This window comes from Acanthopagrus latus, chromosome 10 (genome assembly GCF_904848185.1).
Source record: "Acanthopagrus latus isolate v.2019 chromosome 10, fAcaLat1.1, whole genome shotgun sequence".
Lineage (NCBI taxonomy): Eukaryota > Metazoa > Chordata > Actinopteri > Spariformes > Sparidae > Acanthopagrus > Acanthopagrus latus.
The window spans coordinates 12,516,546-12,538,288 of record NC_051048.1 but is presented as its reverse complement, the minus strand read 5'-3'; the positions used below and the strand labels follow the sequence as shown (position 1 = coordinate 12,538,288).

At 39.9% G+C, this 21,743-nt stretch overlaps 1 protein-coding gene across 1 annotated transcript in view; it reads left to right on the top strand.

The window, feature by feature from the left end:
• Positions 1 to 21,743, top strand: part of adam19a (ADAM metallopeptidase domain 19a) — a 189,337-nt gene that overhangs the window by 94,230 nt on the left and 73,364 nt on the right. Inside the window, exon 4 of the mRNA XM_037112871.1 lies at positions 21,100 to 21,181. Coding sequence (XP_036968766.1) covers positions 21,100 to 21,181 — 82 coding nt within the window. The remainder of the gene's footprint in view (positions 1 to 21,099; positions 21,182 to 21,743) is intronic.

Here is a 21,743-nt window from a genome sequence, read left to right as displayed (position 1 = left end):
GTGTGTGTCTGTGTGTGTGTCTGTGTGTGTGTCTGTGTGTGTGTCTGTGTGTGAGTGAGTGGTGGGCCTTGGAATGCCAGCTGACGTAATGCTGGACATGCCTGTGCTGGCTGAAGTAGCCAGAACAGACAGATGACATAGGATGTGCTGGTAGCTCGTCTGTGAGTCACATGTTTGGCCATCTTGACGCTGGTTCACACTGATGTAATGACTAATACACAAACACAATCACGCAAAGATTAACTGTGTCTCTTAGTTCTTGCTAAATTAGTGTACACTGAAAAATGGACCACATTAACATTAATTATAACTAATTGGAATCAACATGCAACCCAGCATGTGGTCAGTGTGGTGTTGAATAGATTTTTGAAAACCCCAAAACAAATGAATGTTGAATCTTGAGAAAAAAAGAAGAAGGTTATGACACATTGGGACCTTTGTGGGCAAACTCCATCTACTGGTAGAAGGTTATGGCTGAAAGCTCTAGAGCAGACGCTAAATATACCTCATGTTGAGATTTGTGTTTTTGTTTTGTTGTTTTTGCATCTCATCAGTGAATAGAGCTGTTTTTTGATGTGAACTAAATGTTGTTTACATGATAATGTGGTCATATATAGGAGGAAATCATAGCTAGTGCTGGGCAATAAATCACTATGATATTTTATGTATATCATGACTATGTATAACTAATATTAGATATTGGATATAATATGGTGAGATGTCGTAAGTGTGTCATTTCCTGGCTTTGAAGGCTCAATACAGTAAAGGGATGGCATTTTCTGAACTTATTTCGACATCACTGATGATTACTGATCAAAAATCTCATTGTGTTCATATGTCGTTTAAGTACCGACAATTTTGACAGTATTGATAATGAGGGATTTGGTCAGAAACATTTATGAAGTTCTGTTGTGGGCATTTCAAAATATCAAGAGACAGCCTTAAAATATGGCAGCAAAATTTGAACTAAAGTCAAATTCGATAGCAGTTGGTGGTACTTTTTGGGTGCAGGTGCTCCATCAAGTGAATAACACTGTCAAACCTGCACACCTAGTGAGTGCTGCAAAATAATATGGAGATATAACAATGATATTAGTGACATATAATATTAGACTAATTTAGTTTTTGGTGAGACTAAAATAAGAATATATTAGGAAGTCATGTGGATGAAAAATGTCTCACCAGGGCTTAAGTGTGCATGGATCCTAATTAAAATGTCTTAAAATATTGATGTGATGTTATTAAAAATGACAGAATATGTGCCAGTGATGGCTCTCATTTAATACCTGAATTCTATCGAGCTTGAAAATTTGTTCTGGAACACTAGTTTGCTGATGTACAGTACAGATGGCCCTACTCAGTCCAATTTTGAGATATGAAAATGATACAGACTGGCTTTTCTTTAAAATATAATTCATCTTCCTTTGACAGTATAAACACAGGCTTATGATGTACCTTTATTAGGTAACAGCTGTTTGGCAAACTCAATGAAACTAGTCATTATACCCCCAGCCCACAACCCCCCAGGGTGTATATAATGTGTTTGTCAAGGGCTTCCACAGACTCAGCTTTGCAGGACGAGCTGTATGGAGCCCGAGTGAACTTTTCATTTAGCTGACTACAGCTGTTGACATCTGAACATGTGATGTTTTCAGAAGTTCATTGTTGCAATTACATGTTCTGGATCAAACCCTCAAATAGTTTCTCCTATTAATAATTATTTCATGGAAAGCCGAGCTCTACAGGACGCAATTTCCTCGTGCAGTAGGACATAATCTCTTAACAGCGAAGCTAATTCTTAAACAGAGAGAATTAAAATTACTTCGAGGAAAAAATATATAATAAAAAGAAGAAATAATCTGCTCAGAAATAGGACTGTTTCACTTCTTTCTTTTTTTTTTCAATCAAGAAAAGCTTCCTTACATTAGACATTATGAAAATCCCCAGCTAATGTAACAGGTAACAGTGTGTGTGTGTGTGTGTGTGAGCTATTACAAGCAGGGGGAAAAAAGCATTAAGCAAACATGTACATTATTAAATAAGTGCCAGCAGGGTAATCTTCATATATTAAATATTAATAGCATCAAAACAATTGACCATATCATTCAATTAGTCTGCAGTGGCTGCTGCTGCTGAGCAGCTTTATCTCCCTGCCTCAGCCTATCTCACACACGCAGCTCAGGATGTTGGCATTGTACTTAAAGAGCACATTTAATTGTAATTGCAAATTTTCTGTTGAGGGTTACTAGATGAAGTGTAAGCTCTCTTATGTTAATGAAAGCCTTGATTACACTGCCACCCTGGGATGATATGTAATGAAATGGGCAATACATGCCATCCATTGCACATAATGATGAGGCGGACCCTTGCGGATGTGTCTTGTTGAGCTAAATGTATTGCCGCACTGCAGGCGGAAGACCTGACAAGGTGTTAATTAGGACTCGAGTCCTCTGAGAGTCTGACTTCACAAAGACAAGTTTAGAGGGACCGGCACTTTTTAAGCACTCTCCTGGCAACAGCTTTTAGTATCCCAGTTCCACCATTGATTTTCCCCAGGAGATAGTTTGTTTGAACTTGGCTGCAGCCCCACAGTGTCTCCACTTTGATAGTGATTAAAATCAATAATGAGCTTTGTTCTGTTAATCTGCTCTAATCCAGCTCGGGATGTCAGCTCAGACGATGACTGTCAGCTCCAGGCCAGCTGCGCCCGCCTCCTTTTTGCGAAGGAAAATCCCAAGAAAACCACTGATTTGGTGCCACTTCAGCTGGCAGGATGAAGGGAGTGAGGGGGAAAGGAAAGAGGGTATGAGAAGGGGGGGCGGCGTGTGAGTCAGAACCAGGAAATGAATTGTCCTTCAAAGGCTCTGGAGTGTGGGAAAGACAGAGACACTGCAGAGAGTTAGAGAAGCTCACAGGAAACAGAATAAACCTTCAGTGAAAGTTAAGGTCAGAGGAGGGTAAAGATGTGGAAGAGGAGAAGTGGATGTAACAACAGAGTGAGACAGAGAACAGGTGGTGGTGTTTGGGTGATGTGAGCCTGTATACCCAACAGACTCTGTAGTGTTTCCTGTTTGGCATGTGCTGAGGAAATCCTGCTAGAGCAGCTGTGCAGCCTTGAAACACTATACATGTATATTTACTTCACATTTCTGCATGATTGTGTGTCTGCACAAACACACACACACACACAATTTGACATCTGATGTGTGCTCAGTACACTCCTGTTCACCATTGTGTTTGTATCCCCAAAGACAGCGTAGCCTCATCTGTCAAAGTGTGACCTTCTGAAACTGAATGTCTGAGACAGACCACGACCAAGGCTCAGTCCTGCAGGGCTTTGTTGCCATCTCTCATTTCACTTCACGCCTAACGTCCACGATGACTGATGGCCAGTGCAAATCACACTCCACACACCTTTTTCCACATCATCAGACACCAAAATCATAGAACACAATACAACTGTACGCAGTCAGAAGGTTCTTGAAACCAATAAAATGTCTAAAAGCCTCTTTAAGGTGTAAATTTCAATAAAGTATGCAGCTGTTTCAATTTGACAAATCATTATTTAAGCCTTCAGAGTGTTTTTATGAGTGGTTTTATGTATCCACTGGGTGGATATTTAACATGCTAATACACATCAATCAGCATTTTAGGCTGATTGTTGCCATGAAAACGACCTTGTTGTTAATTTGAACTGGGACACGAAAAGCTGAACTGCTATCAATTGATGTCTCTTTTATATAAAATTTCTGCTTTCACAATGTCCCTGCTTGCTTTTCTCAGATCCAATTTCTGTACGTGCTTTTTTTATTTAGATATGAAAGCCATGTAAAGACTTTAACTGGCTCTCAGCTGTCTTTCTTTTGAACTCCTCAAATGGGTTGGCATTTTCTAGTATTAATATATGATTACTGCATGTTTCGTTCTATGCAGTGTTCTGATAAATTGTCCCATGTGTTAATTCTAATGATGCTGCTAAATGCTACAGATTGCACACTGGGCAGAGTTCAGAACAGTACAAGAAAGGAAGCTAATTAGTCGAGCTGGGTGAGTTTCATGACTTCGGCCCTCTGTTATAACAACGCAGGGGCTACACCAGTGAGAATACATTTCATGTCATGATTATCCTGGCTAAAATGTTATCCTGATTATCACCAAAGTATGCTTATAACTTTTAAAACTACTTTCAAACATACTGTAATCACTTTGCATTACGCATTGTCAGGAAACAAATATTTGTATTGCATGACTGGGGCACACCATTTTTTTTTATTATTATTTTTTATTTTTTATTTATGTTGTTGTATGTTCATTTTCATGAAAACAATCCTGAATGAGGTAATCATAAATCACATCGTCCCCCTGAATGAAAAAAGGTGGGCACTTAATCTCCCTGTTGTTCTTCAGTTTGGAATCCATAATAACTACACCCATCAAATTTACAGTGTTTTTATGGGGAATGGGCAAGCTGAGCTTTCAGCCATGGTGACAGGCTCTGCATTTTGACTGGAAAGATGCAGGCTCCCCCTTGTGGCAATTCAAATACAAACCAGGAATAGGAATACAATAGAAGTACGTTATTAAGCGAGACAGCTTTTTCAATCCACTCGTGTCAGGATATTTATGATTATTCAGATTCCTAATTATCTCGATAATGGGATCAACAATTCAACATTGAATGAATGACAGTCGCAAGGTAAACATTACAAGTGTTTGTATTTTTATTTGGATGATGTTGAATTTGGCTGTTGAAGTTGAGCCATGTGTCACGTTTTTGCTAGGCGGCTCAGCATTTTAAAAAAAAGTTTTGCCAGAGCCCCCTGCCTTGGATGCCCCGCTGGACTGGCTCCACTCAAAAGGGCTCTGTGAAGAGTAACACACACCAGTGCCACGTCTGCAGAAAGAAGCATCCCCATCTACAGATTGCTAGTATACACTAAGTTGACTAAAACCCAGTGTAAATATGCTCCTTGCCCCAACCATTGGGTCTTACCGATCCATTTTGCACTTACACACCTGATGTAGGCATGATACTTGTTGGGATAGAGGGGGAGAACTACATGGCAATCGAAATTGAGGTTTTTTGATGACTTAATGGACTTGATAGTGTGAAGCTGTGGAAAAATTGTGAGCGTCCATGCTTTTCTATCTCCAAAGAAAAATGGTAAATGGTGTTATGACGATATCAGGATTGCCATGGTAACACAAGAGAAATCACCACAGTTGAAGATGGTATGTTGGAAATATCAAGTCTGTTTATATAAGACATGGACAACAACTGATGATTTATGACGGTTTTGAATGGTTGTCCCATTCCATAGGTGGATCACTGAAGCACTACCGCTTATAATTGTGTTCTGAGAGGCAAGGCGGCATTTGAAAATGGGTTGAGAACTGGAATTTGGATTGAACCTTAGTTTGTTTTTGTCTGTTGTGGTTACGGCTGGTGCTATGTGTCAATGTTATCAACATAATTGAGTGCAAAAATACATTGATTTTACTTAGTGTGCGTCAATGCTTCAGATGTAAGCAGTACTACCACCATGCCTGAACACTTGAAGCAGAGGCACCCAGGGGTGGCTGGATTCACATTGGATCCAGCGGTGCGGTGAAATGCTGCAGATTGTTGCGGTGGTGTGCGTGGTCCATGTGTGTCATGTGTTGGGAACCTACACTGCAGTTCATCAATGAAATGCTCATAAAAATATTGTAAAATAGAATAATAGAGCGATCCATTGTCACAGAGACCATCAAGGATTGGCTGTCTACTGTGGATGTTACTGTACAAATAAGATATGTCATAAGAGAAGCTCTTAAGTTTGAGGCAAGATCAGATAACCTTGGGTCCCTCCATCCAACATACACTTATTACAGGTAGCAGAGACAGAAGGAAAGCCTTTGTTCAGTTTGATCTTAGTGAGTGCAGCTGATGGATTTATTTGACTTTAAACTGAAAGTCTAGCATTGATAGAACATGCTATGATCCCATCCAACTCTCTCCCCCTAAAGTCATCCAAAACCTCCTCACCAGTACCCTTAATCCAAGCCTCTTTTATGTGGGGAGAAGATTTTACCAGAGAATGTGAAAAAACTAGGCCCATCAAGTCTGGTTTAAAAACAGGTTGTGACAAATAAGAGCAAAATTCGACAATTCTGAGAGACTCAATTTGTTTTAGAATCTTAAAGATATAAGGTGTAACATTTCTGCATTGACATACCCTTCAGCTGATTGATAGAGGGAAGTGTGGTTTAAGTAAGGAGTCTGCAGTATGTCATTGCATTCTGTTACTCAATCTCAGGGGATCTCAGGCCATCAGAGGCGAAGTGAACGTCAGCATTCGCATTCACACAAAGTGCTCATTAAATCTTTCATTTTACTGGCACCAACAGACAGTATGAGCAATCATCCCTGCTTTACCCTGATTCAGCCTTATCATTAACCTTGATCCTGTGACAGGAGCTCAGGGAACTGACAGCACACTTCACAGTTGGGTGACGGGCCATGAACAGGCGTTGGGGCCAATTAGAGCCAATGTGACAAACACAGTGGCTCCAGGTTGCTAAGTAAAGGAATGTGACCTCGGCTTGTTGTCAGGTGGAGGTTATCTGTCAAGTATACTTGTCAGGTCATCCCTGACTTTAATAGATGCGTTTGCTTGATGTGTTATACCAATGTTCTCTCCTTTTTGCCTCCATATGATATTTCCATAGCAGCGATAGCCCTGATGTGTATCCATCTTTGATGTGGTGTATGTCAGTTACAGTGTAGCTATGGGAACTCCTCTACTTTCTTTAGTGCAGAACTATGAATAACATCAGTCACTATATCCATCAGCTCTGAGATTGAGGGCAATGAAATGGTCAGTGGTTAAAGCTGTAGTCAGGTATTTCTAGGCATCTGACATTCTGATATAAGTTAGGTTTAACAAGATAGGTAATTGCTAATTTACATTTGTAGCATACACAGATCAACATTGGCATTCAAAATGTCTTACCCCTCAGCTGGCAAACCTTAAACTTTCTTCACCAGGTTGCCACTCACACTGTCTGTCTGCTGTTTGGTGCTGGGCTGGTAGTGGACGGTAAATTTATCAAAGCTCTGTCATCCAAACCAAGTTGATAACAGTGAAGTTAAAACTAAAGCAATGAGTTGAAAAGGCAGAAAACTCTGTTAAGCTTGGTGGAACTGCAGGTGGTATCATAATCCTCTGTGTCTTTGTTGCTCTTGGCCTTTCACATCTCATACAGTCAACTGATCCATTTTCAGTATATAAGAATACAAAATTGTGTAGCTTAGATAACTATTATCTCTTGGTACAGTACACCCTCAAACCAATGCACTAGTCACTTAGCTTTCCTCTCTGTCACTTGGCTCTTGTCTCTGACCGGTCATGTTCTTCATTGATTGAGTTTGGTTGTCTGCTATAGAGTGAAATCACAGCCCCTCATCGGGCCCCAGATGCTAGCTCTGTTTTTCCAGATGTCTCTCAGGACCAGGGAGGGCCTCATAATTACATTAACTGCAGCTCTGCTATTGATTTTATTTTTTTTTCCAGAGGCCATTAACTCAGCTTAACACTGTAATTACGATTAAAGTATTTATGTTCTCTGTACAGTGCACAATAAAAGGGCTAGCAGTGTTTTGATGTAGCTCTTGGAAACAACACCTGAAACCTGGCTGCTATCTTTTTCTTTGTTGCATTATCAACACTGTTCCCTCACCCAACAACGCTTAGCCCTGCCTACTGACATGATGAATGTCCTCTCTCAGCACTCCTGTAGTTCTGTCTTTGAGGCTCGGCATAATATGTTCAATTCAGATATGCACAATTGTTCAATTACGCTTTTTTGCCTTTCTGATTTGGGCTTGGGGGCATTGAGTCATTTTCCTTTTGATAAGGATATGCTGTCCTTTCAGTCCCCTATAGCAAAACACAAATTAATGGTTGGCCAGAATTTAATTTAGGTTGCAGTAGGTAGGTTGTGTGTTGCCATAATCCCTTATGATATGATTATACAAGCAGAAGAGCCACTTGTGGGAATCTGAATTTTTTCTCTTCTGTGGTTCTTTCAAACAGGAGAGGAGAACAGATAGGGCAATTGTTCACCTCCCTCCCCATTGTGTCAGATGTTTATCAGCCCATCTCAACGCTGCTTGTGTTGCGAATGCTCCCTGGGGCAGAGGGCAGGTAGCCAGTAAAGTGGACTGAAGGAGTTCAGTGTACACAGTAAGCAGGAGGAGTTATTTTTCAAACTAGTTAGGCCTGCGAATGTGAGTAATGATAAACAAGAGGAGGGGAGAGGGAGGAAACAGACAAAGAGAGATGAATAATGACAGATGGCAATACTTGTCGTCTGAGAAAGTGTGTGAGCAAGAGGTGAATATGTGCATCCACATTTTCGTTCTATTTCTTTCATGTCTGTTTGTCAGTAGGGCAATGGGTCACCCTCCCCTCCCTGTTTCTTACTGAGGTCTACTGCCAACTCTTGGCAGTAGTTCATTTGTAGACATAACTAACAGCTGGCTGGGCTCTTGGGCTTGTTGTGTTGTTTCAGCTGGCCAATAAATACTCTGTTTCTACAACAGAGCTAAAAGACATTGAGGCTGCAATCAGAGTGAAATATTGAATAGTGTACAAGCCTGGCTCTATACTGCAAAGGAGCACATTACTGGTGAATTTCCCCATGGTTCAAGATTAGGTTTAATGGAAATAGAATGAGCCCCACAAAAAAGCCTTTCTTTTTGTGGTTACACACTAAAACTGACCTGTGCTAACATTTTAATGAAAAGAGGTGTCTTGTGCCACTGCACGTAATCACTGTAATCTTTCAAAGTAAAGGCTAAAATACTGCTACATTGTTATTGACCTCATAGTATGCATTTCCACAAAGAGGAAGTGCTCCGTTATTTTGTCCTTCAGCTCCATGTCTACACCAGAGGTGGAATCTGTCATGTGGCTGCTGCTCGTGATTACTTCCGGCATTCATTTTTACCACATGTATGACTAGTTTTTTAATATAAATTACAATGTTATAGAATGAAAATTCGAGATTTTCTTCTACAGAAGGCTGACCTACATCAGCTCTTACTGCATAGCTGTAATTAGATTAGTTGACCTGCACAGCTCTGGGCTCTGCTGGTCATGTAGCTGATAAAGTATCCATGGCTATCTGTCACAATGTGTTGGTTGTTCTCTAGCATAAGTATAACAATGATACAATGATACCAAAATAGAGAGTGCAGAAGAGTGAAAATGTGTGTTAAATGCTAGGTTTCACTCAAAACTATTGTAATAAAAGATGTCGTTTTATATGCCTTAAAGTACTGTGGGATCATAGAAGTTGTTGTCTCCATTGTTAAATAATTACCATTTGCCGATGAAAATCTATGCGACACAACTCAGGTTGAAATGTTCATGGACGAGGTGAAGCTTTCTTCATGTAAGTGTAGTTGCGTTCGTCAACTTCCTTCCTCCCTCCCTGACTAATCACCTGGCATTTGCTTGGATGTTACAGTGATTTTCGACAAAATGATATGTACCCTTGAGTTAATTTACTATTTCTTTCATTTGAACATTGTTGAAAACAGTGTGAATGGTGCTGCTGTTTGCATTCCATCTGCTACTAGTAATCATTTTTGGCATCTTTTAACCAAAACATGGATATTTCCATGACCTCCACCAAATGGTTTTAGTTTTCTTCCCAACTACACCTCAACCTTAGAGGTGGCAGATCAGAGTAATCTTGTTTGTGATGGCAGTGTCATTCATATTAGGTTTTGGAAGTCCCTGACACACACTGTCATCCTGAAAACATTTATATACATCATTTTGATTGGCAGTAACAAAACAACCCATTTGTCATTCCAGTTGGAGGATTTGTTGACATGAACAGGCACCATAAAGTTATAGTTCTGCTCAACATTGAGGATGTGATGTATTAACTTCCCCTTCTACAAATTCAAGAAAAACAGAGGAGGACAGTAAAGGTATTACCGAAATAAATTACCTATTTGAAAAATTGGGAGGCGCACCTCATAAATCACTGAAGTGAAAAAAATACAGTGGAAACCAAAAGAGAATTTGCTTGTAACATAAGTGCGTAATTAAAAGACAACTCCCGTCAGAGCAGAAACATGCTGTACAAATCCTGTAGATCAAATACCCTGCAGATATCATAGACTTCATTACAAAAGAGCTACAAAAAACTATCAAGACCATTATCAAAGCTCTGTCTGGGACATGTTAAACATCTAAATGATGAGAACTAGGATGATTGTTGGAATAGTAGGATGGAGTCCAAACAGTCTCCCAGAGTGAAACCAGATGAGCATTAAAGAGATGAAAAGGTTGAATAAACAGCATTACAAGACAGATGCACAAATATAAGACAAGGCAGCAAGAATCCCAAGAATGATGTATCTGTAAACCCTCATGAACAGTTTTGCTTTGTAGAGCCCTAACTTTCAGAATACAAATCTTTTTGGTACATTATTACAATACAAGTTTGACTCTAATTGACGCAAGAGTCTGGTCTTCAGAACGGCTTCAGACTGTTGACAGATGGAAAGCAATGATTAAAGCAATTCATAACATAGAAAAGAACAAAATGCTGCCTTGAAGTAGATAATAAAAACACAAAAGCTTCAGTCAGAACAGGATTATAAATAAAGGATGCCGTCTGAGCACAACATAATTCAGCTGTTATATAAATGAGTTGGCTGTAACGGCTCTGCAGTCATCTGCATCACCTGGGCTCACTGTGGGGAGCCAAGAAAAAAATGACTTCCATATGCAGACAGCTTTGTCATAGTGTCCCCTACAAGGGCTGCAACTGCCCTTTTTTGAAGAAACTGCACGGATGAGTTATGAACAACAGACAATAACAGAATTGATTTTAATGTTAATGAAGAAAGACTCACACACCATCCAACACATCCTCATAGCTAAATGACTGTACAGGTCAATTACTGACAACACCCAAGATGACATATATCACCTTTCCCAAAACAACATGTATGATCCAGTGTACCAGGCAGTTTTTTTAGGTTTAAGCAACAAAACTACTTGGTTAGGTTCAAGAAAACATTGTGATTCAGATTAAAATAACTATGTTGTTCCTGTTACTTCAGTTACAAACTGTTGACATCTAGTTGTACCCTGGACATGGAAAGCAGTCACATGTAGATGTCGCGTGTACAGAACAGACCAACAAAATCTCAGAGGTCACAGATTTCAGTGTCGGAATATCTGAAAGAAGGAAATTGTGTAAAATGTATGTGTAAGAATGTGGATCCAGGAGGATGACTGAGCAGGCTGTGGCATCGCCAAACGGTGCCCGAGCCACACAACCTCCTCTCCATTGTGGTGACAGGAGAGAGCAATGATCCATCCAATTAGTACAGGGAGGGCCTTTGGCAGTGGTTTTGTCAGGTGATTTAGGAGTGTTATGTCCCCAGATTCCTTGTCAGGGTAGACCGCTTTTTTATAGGTTTGGGGATCAATAGTCCCTTTGGATCTATTAGGGTGTTTTAGTCTGCTTTAGCCAAGTCAAGCCATGATGACATGCTGTCGTCCCGGTAAAGGAAAGTTACCTTTCTGCGCTACTGCACTCAACTCACAAGTTCAGACCCGCCGTCATTACCAGCCTTATTTTACTGTATACTGATTGCTTTCAGCTGGATAGTATCTGTGTTAAGTTTTTGTCCGCCTTGTGGAGGGTTCACAGCTAGCACAGACATTTCTATAATGATAGCAGGACAGAGAGGGGGGTAAACAGTGTGAAAGTTCACAGACTTACAGCGTTTCTCTAAGATTATGACTTAAGGCCCCCACACAACGCCCACACTCAAACAAACAGCCAACTGCCTTTCTCCGACCACTTTGTTGCCTTTTGTCTGATCCTTCGGCAGAAAAGTTGCATTGAACGCACCGTTTCGACGTGCGGCCAACTCCACAGCAGCGTGTACGTTCTGCGCTTGCGCGAGATGCAGTAAGCAGGTGGCTCTACATGAAAACAGGAAATGACGGAATGGAGTGCGTAGAAAAACAAAGCCTACACAGTATTCCACCCCTCCCACACACCGCGCTGAGTCGCTAGCATATCACCAGTCAGAATGGTCATACAGCTGACACACCAATCATTATCCCATGGCCCAGATGGCCGATAGCCAACCTCCTCAGACTTCGCATGTTGAATTGGAGCAGACAATGTCCGCGCGGCTCCGAAAGCTTCCAACGCAGCTGAACACACTGAACACATTTGTTCCCAACCTTGTCCGAGTCTCTCAAAATGCTTCAGGCGACCAAGAGTTGGGCCAGTGTGTTCCTGCCTTTAGATGCACATATTTGGTGTTGGGGAAGCCATCCTCTGCTAAGAAAATGTGACATATTTTAGACCATCATTTCCATATTAGGGAAGAAATAGTTCAAAAGGGTAGAGCAGATAATAGATTACAGAGACCCTAAAAGCTTAAAGACAAAACCTGCTAAAGATGTCAACTTGGGACCTACAAAAACACTAGATGTTTTTGTGCTGGATCAATGCAAAATAAATATAAAGATTTTTGATGCCCTCTGTGTTGATTTTACATTGATTGAGCTGGGCACTACACCCTGAGCCTTGTAATGGTATACTTTCATACACATGTACTACTACTATTGTTTGTATACTCAAAAAATAATCTTTGTTTCACTTTGTTACCATTAGGAAGGACTTACTCTGTCGCTTTTGATCCTACGGTCTTTATCAACAATTTGTATTCATTTATTTTAGCAGTGCTCATTTTTAACTATATCATTCAGACAAGCAATGTGACTAATAGACTAATAGACTAATAGCTGTGTCAGTGTTACCAGAGTTCTGACGAAGGCACTGCAGGGTGACCTATAATACATAAAGTCTGATAGGATGATCTAATGGGCTTTGAAATTAGTTTTTTGTTAAGAAAAAAATATTCTGAAAATATGGCTACTTCTAAGCCTATTTTCGAAACCATCGCTTTACTTCTTCCTTTCCCACAATCCCTAAGGCCCAAACAAAGGACACAGCAGGAAAAGACAAACTGTCCTCTCCGCACAACTGTAATCTGCAGCTCCAAAACACACCATAAAATCCTGTCAGCCGTCATCGTGACTTAAAGTGTTCTGAAACCTCGGCTGCACCGAAAAGTACAAGATGACTTCTTAACAGAAGAAGGGACAAAATACTCAACTGAAAGATAAACCGGGAAGAGCTAGAGAAGGTGCGACTGCGTTCCTCCCGAAGCTCTTGTCCAGCAGTGGCTGTTCAAAGCGTGCCTATTCAGATCGGGCCTATTGCTCGGCTGCAGGTATTGCTCCTTACAGTTTTTTCACATCGTCGACTGCAGCAGTTCCAGTCCCAATATTCCAGACGTGCATGAATTTCAGACAAAGATATAACTGCCTTCAACTATGCGTTTCCATATGCATGATAGCTGCCTTGCTTATCCTGTATCTGGAGAATTGTTTGTTTGTCCACTAGGCATCAGATATTTGAGCTGGCAAAACAATTTTACTAAAACTAAAATTCAAAAAGTAAAAACAGAATGCTGAAGTGACAATTCAAATGTGTGTTTATTTGTTTTGGCAAAATGGCAGCAAAATGTTGCCCTTTGCCCTCATTGATTGCAAAATTGAATAACGTGAATGCCTCTCTTCAACATACCTTAATTTACCAGCTACCAGTGTGATTCCATGGATTGCAATGTCAGTCAGTGTACAACTTAATCCAGAATAAAATATATGAAGAATTTGACTCTGTAGTCTTTGGACATAATTAATCACAGAGTTTAGGGAAATGTCTTTTTAGCTCAAGCTATTTACTCTGTAAATTTACTGTTGGTCTCATCACATCCCGCTATCTAAAATGAATATTTTCTTCAGAGAATTTAAATCTTTTTGAGATCAAAAGTAATCCTTGGATCTCTTCAGATGTATTTTCTCTGGAATAGAATGTATTACTTTTCCCCGGTAGAATTGTGTTCAGTCTTGATCGGCTGTATTGAAACCCACACTGGGTCTGCTTGTTGCTGTGCAAAATAAGAGCATGCAGTTAATAACCCTTGAGAGACTGCGGTTTACAGTCATTTAAATAATAGCTAACACTAATGTAAAGGTCCCAAAGCGTCCCAATGCAGTTGCCTCTTGCGTTCTATTCCTGGAAATTAGGAACACAAAAACATATTTTTTCTTCTAAATAGTCAGGTGATTTTACAGTTGCACTTACAAAATAAGATCATCCTAATTAGAAGGTAGGACACAGTTTCACCTTTGTCTTAGCTTTATATTGCAGGTTTCTTGTCAGGGCTTGTGGTTAACCTCGTCCTCCAGTTTCTCAGCATTAAGGCAGATTAAAAATTACAACAGCAACTCAAAGTGTTTGTTAGTGACTAGGGGAAGGAACAATACCCTTCAGCCTCTCAGTTCTCACTTCCTTTCTGCATTAGCAGCATGATTTCATAGTTTACTGGCAGTATCAGTTCCCGGATAACACTTCTGATTCTTTGACTTCTGTACCTTGTACATGAAGACTCCAGGAAGTCACTACACTGTGCTGTTTTTCAGCTAGAAATAGTTTGATCACTTACACATCTCCACATCTTATTGATCTTATTATTCTGTTGTCTGATTGCAACATAAAGCATTACAGAACACATGACTTTTTGGGCCCTATTTTTGTGGAGGCACAACAACTAGCACGAAAAGCACTCCAAAGGTTTGTTTTTTTTCCTGACATTGAACTTCCTGTATTGTATTATGGTACAGCGCAGAAGGCACAGTGCACTCATGAAGGTTCATTCCGATGAGGCGGCACAATGCAAGTCATGTCGTTTTTGCAGAAAATGTGCCTTCAGCATTGGGAAAGTGTATAGAAAAAAAACTGACATCAGTATGTTAGCTGATATTTTTAAATGCACATAACAATTATGCAATAATCCTTCAAACGTGGTTATAAGACACTTGTAGACATGTATGTGATGGAGGCAGGAAATTCTACAGTTAAGATTTCACTTTATTGTCTGAAATGACGTCAGTGCACTGAAAACAGTCAACTTCACTGGGATTTTAATAAAAAAAAAAAAAAAATCCCAAGCCTCTTTTTAGCATTTTTGCATTGGCTCAGAGTTTCAGGACAATGACACAAGTGATGTGTGGCTATTTGTCAATCATGACACCCTTCTCTCGGGATTCACCTCTGCCAAGCCCTTTTGTACTTTCTCCTGCATGTTTATTGTGGGCTGTGATGAACATGGCAGCTGCTTGTTCACTTCTCCCTATTTGCTGTTCTGTCTGTTCATCCATGGTCTCTCCCTCCTGCTCTGTCTCTGTATATTGTCATTCAAAAGCAAAAGAATGTATTTGAATGTCAGTGGTGTCACTGTATCCCTGACCTTGACACTGAGATTATCTTCTCAAAATGTCTGTAAAATGTGTTACTTACCTGTACTGTTAGCCTTACATTACACACTATTTTAAAGCTGTTTGTCCTCAGATAACAATTAATTTAAGTGTATGTTTGTTATCTATGAACATACAGGTAATGAATATGTGTGAACTCCTGCTACCCTTTGTCTTGTCTCTGGCCACACGTGATTTTACCTTTTATTCTACGTTCTTTTGCTAAGTCTGGACTTCAGCAAACAACCCTCTACTCTCTTTTCTTGTGCCTTTGTAATATAGCTCCTTTGTGTAAGTTGACCTTAGATATTAGCACTCTAAGCCAACTCCTCACTACTATGTCTAGTTTTTTTTGTTTTGAAAATGTTGCCTGGACTGTGAAACATCTAGTGATGTTTTCGCATTATGTTTTGAATGTCTATTGTTGTACTAAAGAAAAATCCTCAAACAATATCCTCAATTTGAATAAAGTGATTAATCGTATTAAATGGAGCACCCAGCAAATGCAGATACATATCATGAACTCTTTTTGTAACGACTGAAGACATTTACCATAATAGAAATAGATCTTTTTCGTTGCATGTGTGTATGGTGATATAAGACCTGCGGCTAGACCACCAAGTCAAAGGTGAGTAATTCTGTTAAGCCTTTAAATTCATCTCAATCCATTCTCTATGGAGCTACTAAAAATACCACTGTGTAAACACAAAAACTGTCTTAGGAGTCAAGAAGTTTTGTCTCCCTGGTTTCTGGCTATAAAAGGCTAAATTTCAGCATGTATTCTCTCCTGAACAAAGCAAGTTGTCTGGCTAAAGCTAAACTTTTTATATCTTATTGCTTAACAAATGCGTGACTTTATTGTTGGTAACCCTCCAGAAAGCTTCAGCTAAGAGCACATACACCTCAAGCCCTTACTTTATTTGATATTCAGCATGTGATAGTTCCATTCAGCAGTTCAACACAATAATGAAGAGCTGTTCTTCGATGGAGCTATTCACTGAATTTGGTATTCCCTGTTTTCTTGTATGTCTCAGCAGCCCGTGGGCATGACTTTTTAATAAGACCTTCTCCGACAGAAGAATGGTTTAGTCATCAACTATTAGTCATGTTCATGTGATTTGTTTGTTTAGGCAGCTATTCTAGTCAAGGGACTTACTGCTGGATAGGTACCTCTGATAAAATGAGTAAGGGCTGCTGGTCTCAGCCTCAAAGTTTAGAAGAATTTGCAACATGTTCTTACTTCCAGCTCTTCAAATAAAGCAGCTTGGTCTATTAAGCTTCACACTATTATGCTTTATTTACCCCACTGGCCTCAGTTTTGCACATGAAGGGCTCCATGGTTTGGGTATGTCACTTCATATTTTATGTTAAGAAATGCACATAAGTCAATTTTCTTCGGCAACATAACTCAAAAACAAATCATGTCTGGTTTTAATGGGTTGCGTCTGTGTTTTTCTACCATTTGGTTTGTAAAACAAACAGCCACCAGCGGAGCTGATACTGTGGATTGTGAGCTATAATATCCCCAGAAACTCTTTTCTGCTGTCACAGATGCAGTGTCTCCGGGCTAGTTAGGTAGAGAGGACAGGCCAGGTGGCGGAGTGGCAGCTGCCTCTCAAAAACCCGGCCTGAGCTACAGCTCATAAAGCACCTTTTCAGAACAGCAAGAAAACCAGACATAGCTGGTGCCACACAACAATCAACAGTTTGAGTCAACATGACGCAGTTCAACAGTCTGCCTTCTTTGCTGATAGTTTCTATGATGATATTTTTGGTGTGTTCGGACCCTTTTGTCATTGATAATTTGAGAAAACATATAATTTGAGGACCACAATTTGGGTTACAGAAAAAAATAGTTTGGACTGTTTTCTGACATTAAATCCTAACCCTATTAAATAAATAGCTGATTAGTCAAACCCTAACACTAAATTGCCTGTAGTTATATTTCCTGTTGTAAAACAGTATTGTCATTGAAGGATCACACACAAATGGCTTTTGAAATCCATGTAGGGGATCTCTGCAGCAAAGTCTGAGAAACAGCCTCCCTGTTGGTTTTCCATGTAGCTCTGACAGTAACATCCCTCCTTTCACTCAACATACATCTGTTGCTTGTTTGTTTTGCATCCCCCCCTCGCTTTTGGTTTCTCCTATAGCTTGTTTAACCAAGATATAGGAGCTTTGCTAAACAATCAGAAGCCAGAAGAGAAAAGATCATAGGTATAAAAACACAGTCCTATACAGTGCGTCCACACACAAACACACGGCCGCGTCCAGCAGTTTATCCTCTCGGCCTTCTCATTAGAGCAAATTTTATCAGCACACCAAAGCCAAGCTGCCTGTCTGCTTTCCTTCTGCCTCGAAGAGAGCCCATTACTTTTATTCTTGGAAGTATCACAGTGGTTTGACCCCAGATTACACTGTGTGGCTCTGTAGCCGATGCTCTGAGGGAGAGAAAAAGGCTGGGTGTGTTTGTGTAATTATTCAGTATCAGGGCTGCTGATGAGTTGTTCCACATTCACTGGCACTTTTTTAATGAGCATTCATGGTAGACGATAGTTTTTTACACAGTATGTGGTGGACTGAGGTCTGCACACTTCCTCCCTTATAGAGGTGGAGGTCTGTATCAAGCAGAGCAGATGAAGAAAAATCAACCACAAGAATAATGAGAGTTTGGTGAACCTCATGAAATCATCACATTCTCTGGAGAGTAGGGAGTCAACTTGATACCAAAAATAATTGGTCGTTTTTTTTCTGCCATGTATGTTCTGTTCATTCAAGCAATGTGACATTTCAAAATACACCAGAGAAATGTTCCAATGTTTTCCCCTGAGGGGTCTTCCACGTCACCATAGTCTTTGCCATCAGCACTGAGTACCTGACATGATAGACCCTGGCCTGAGTATGAACATTTACACTGCAACCACAGACACTGATGTACGTATCACAGAATATTAACTGTACTTAAACGCAGCGCTAGAGCATTTTTTTAATACTGCGGATTCTGTTTACCAATTTATTGCTGAGGCTGACACATTTTGGCCAGCAAGTGGCTTGATGTTGCTGCTTTGCACATCTATTTGCAATGCAAAGTTAAACTACAAGTGTTAATTGAAAATAAATATAAACGCTGTAGACCCCAACCTGAAGTATGCAGATGAACACTGGCCTAAGCTTAGCCTGACAGCCTCTATCAGTATTCAAGATTTAACATGAATCCAATTGTCATCATGCAATTTAATGAAATAATAAAGTAAGAACAAAAAACTATTTATGATGGCTTGTTGCTGATAAGTTGAGGAGTCTCACAGTCTGACGGATGAATCTGCTCTGTAGTCTTGTGGTACTGCAGCAGATACTTCTGTATCTGTTGTCAGATGGCAGCAGAGTGAACAGACTGTGGCTGGGTGGGTGTTGTCTTTTAGTATCTTTGAAGTCGCTCAACCCAGGGATGCTGAAGCTAGGGACCTTTTCGGTGATTGCACACACTAATCAGTGTCTGCTGTGGTTCTCCAAGACCATGAAAGATGATTTATCATATGCTGTGGGCGGTCACTCTGGGGGAACATTTCACCAGTGTTTGCTAACCTTCAAGGTTTTCACAGTTAATCTCACCCTTTGCTGGGTTTTAATTAAGCCATAGGAGATATTTGACTGTGATCTTAGTCTCTCCACCATCCTTCCAGCTAGAAAAACAGTCACCTGCCATGAAAAGCAATCAGCTTTTTCTCCTTTCTCCCTTTGATGAAAATGCTGTGTAAATACTGTCCTGAATTAGATGGAGTTGGATTTCACACACTGCTGTCTATGCACCAGCTTCAATCGAATTAACTTTAGAGGACTGCCACGTAAGACAGTCTTTTTATATTGCAGAGCAAATTGTCTGCAGTAAAATGGGTGAGAAAGCTGGATTATGTTCCATTACGATCTCCCTCAATGAATAATACAATAGGGCCCCTGGGACCAAATGGAGATTGGGCTCATCTTTTCATGTCCGTCTTCCATTTGCCCGTTTCTGCTCATGGATCTGTTGCCAGAATGCATCTCCTGCCTGGTCAGTAATTCAGCCACAGACAGGCTGAATGGGCAAGAAGTCCTCATGGTTCCACTGATCTATACATCTGTAACACTCAAGCGTTCGTCCAGGGACATCTTGGCATTTGACAACCGACTCCTCCATCGCCAGACATGACAAATGTCACCTTTTCCTCTTCCAGACTAAAATTGAGCCAATGCATTTTTGTTGTAAGGTGACCTTTAAGAAAAAATTCAAACAATAATCTCTATTCTTTTTTTTTTCCTGGCCCTCTGCAAGTCGTCTGTCAGCTAAGCAGCAACAAAATGCAGAAAAAAAGAAAAGTTTGGTTGCACCAGATAAGAATTTGCATGAGATAAGTAACTGTGAGATGAATCACATTTTATACAAGCACGGTGAAGGCATTGGGATATTTTTCTTCCTTCTGTCTCTTTCTGTTATCAATGCCCAACTCCATCAACATGAAAGACTCCGGTCCTGCTGATCCAACATTTCATTTTGAGGAGATTATGCTTTTTGCAATCAGCCTTGGCAATATCAAGAAATCATACAGGGATGTCAGCAAGCAAAGAAAGAAGTTATGAATATCATTGAAGCTTTGTCTGACTTTGCGTTTTCTTCAAAGCAGAGCTTCAGTAGGCAACTGTAGAATGAGATAGAATGAGGTCTCACACATCAGGCAAATGCTGTCATTACGCTGAGCTTTCATGGTAATAGTGAATGAGCTCACCGGTTTCTGTCAGACATATTTAAAGAGGTTGTGTGTTGTCTGTTCAGTGTACTTGTACTTGTTATCACCATACATAATTTAGCGTGCACAGAGAGCCAATGGGGAGAGGAAGGTCTACCATTTCGTGCCATATTTTAATCGTGCAAGCGCGACAACAAGCTGCAGCAAGCACAGGAGCGCTAGGTGGAGTGGAATATAGATCGGTAGGTGTAGTGATTAACACACTCTCAGCCTGTCTCATCACTCTTGCAGCTGAGCCATATTAGAGGAGCGCTTCATGGCAATAAGAACCACAAATCTACATCCAGAGGTGGATTTTTAACAGTGATAGTGTGACCGGATGTTGTTGCGTGTAAAGCCATCAGCCAACGATTTCCGTTGGCACTCTCACAAGAAGCAGCTCAGTAAATTTCTTTGTTTACTAGGCAACCACCCAGTCAGCTGCTGTCAATCACAAACGATCTAATGACATTAGCCAATGTCATCAGCTAATGTTATTAGCTGACTAAAGAAGAAAAAAAAAAACTGCCACTGTCCTGCTTGATGCCATTTATTATAACAGCATCTGATTATAAAATAAGCCTGTGCAGGAACAATTACTGCCAACTTGGTCTTTGTTTTCCTTATTTGCTTTCAGTGGATATAATAGTATTTTTACCCAACTGGACAGCAAAATCAAAATGGATAAACACAGGGTTCCCAGAGTGTTAAATGGTCAATTAAAGAGAATCAGAAAAAGGAAACTTAAACTTGCCAACGACTTGTTATATGTGGTTCTAGCCTGACTAATTTTCTCTGTTCTGTGCTATTGTTTATCTGCTACTGCTATGATCTTAATTACACAGGGATCATTAAAGTTCAACCTTATCTAATCACCTGCCAACAATTTTCTCTTCTCTTCTCTTTTTCTCTCCCAGGGAGCTTTTAGGTCCAGACTTTACCGAGACCTACTATACAGAAGATGATCTGCCAGTGACTGTGACCAATAGCAATTACACTGTAAGTATGGAGCAGCAGGTTATAAATACAGCTGTAGAAAGCTTCAGTCATTTTCTTAATCATAAACCAGTGTCTTAATTGTAAAATATACTTAACTATACCTTACATAAACCACTTTCACACTTGCCATCTCTTTTACAAAGCATGAGAGTGTTTTAATGTTTACCCTACCTTGTGTGTCCTCATGCAGCCATTTCAGTCATTTTATTTACATCAGTTCACAGGCTTAAAACCTTTCATATGTGTATGCATGTATGTGATTTGGCATTTCATGTGAAATTTAAAGATGTTATTAAGGACTGTTTATATCTGTTCATCAGTTAGGATGTACATTTTGAATAATCCCTTCATGACACATTATTGCAAAGAGTTAAATGATTACAGCAAAATATTATATATATTATATTATATTATTTTCTTCACAAAACTCAATGCCGAAATGAAAATTACCTCAAAAAATTGAAAATTCAACTTCAGTATTAACAAGCAATCATTCTTTGTTTTTCTTTCTAGAAAATGAAATTTTGTGTAATTATCCAGGGTAAAATGTATTCTTATTTTC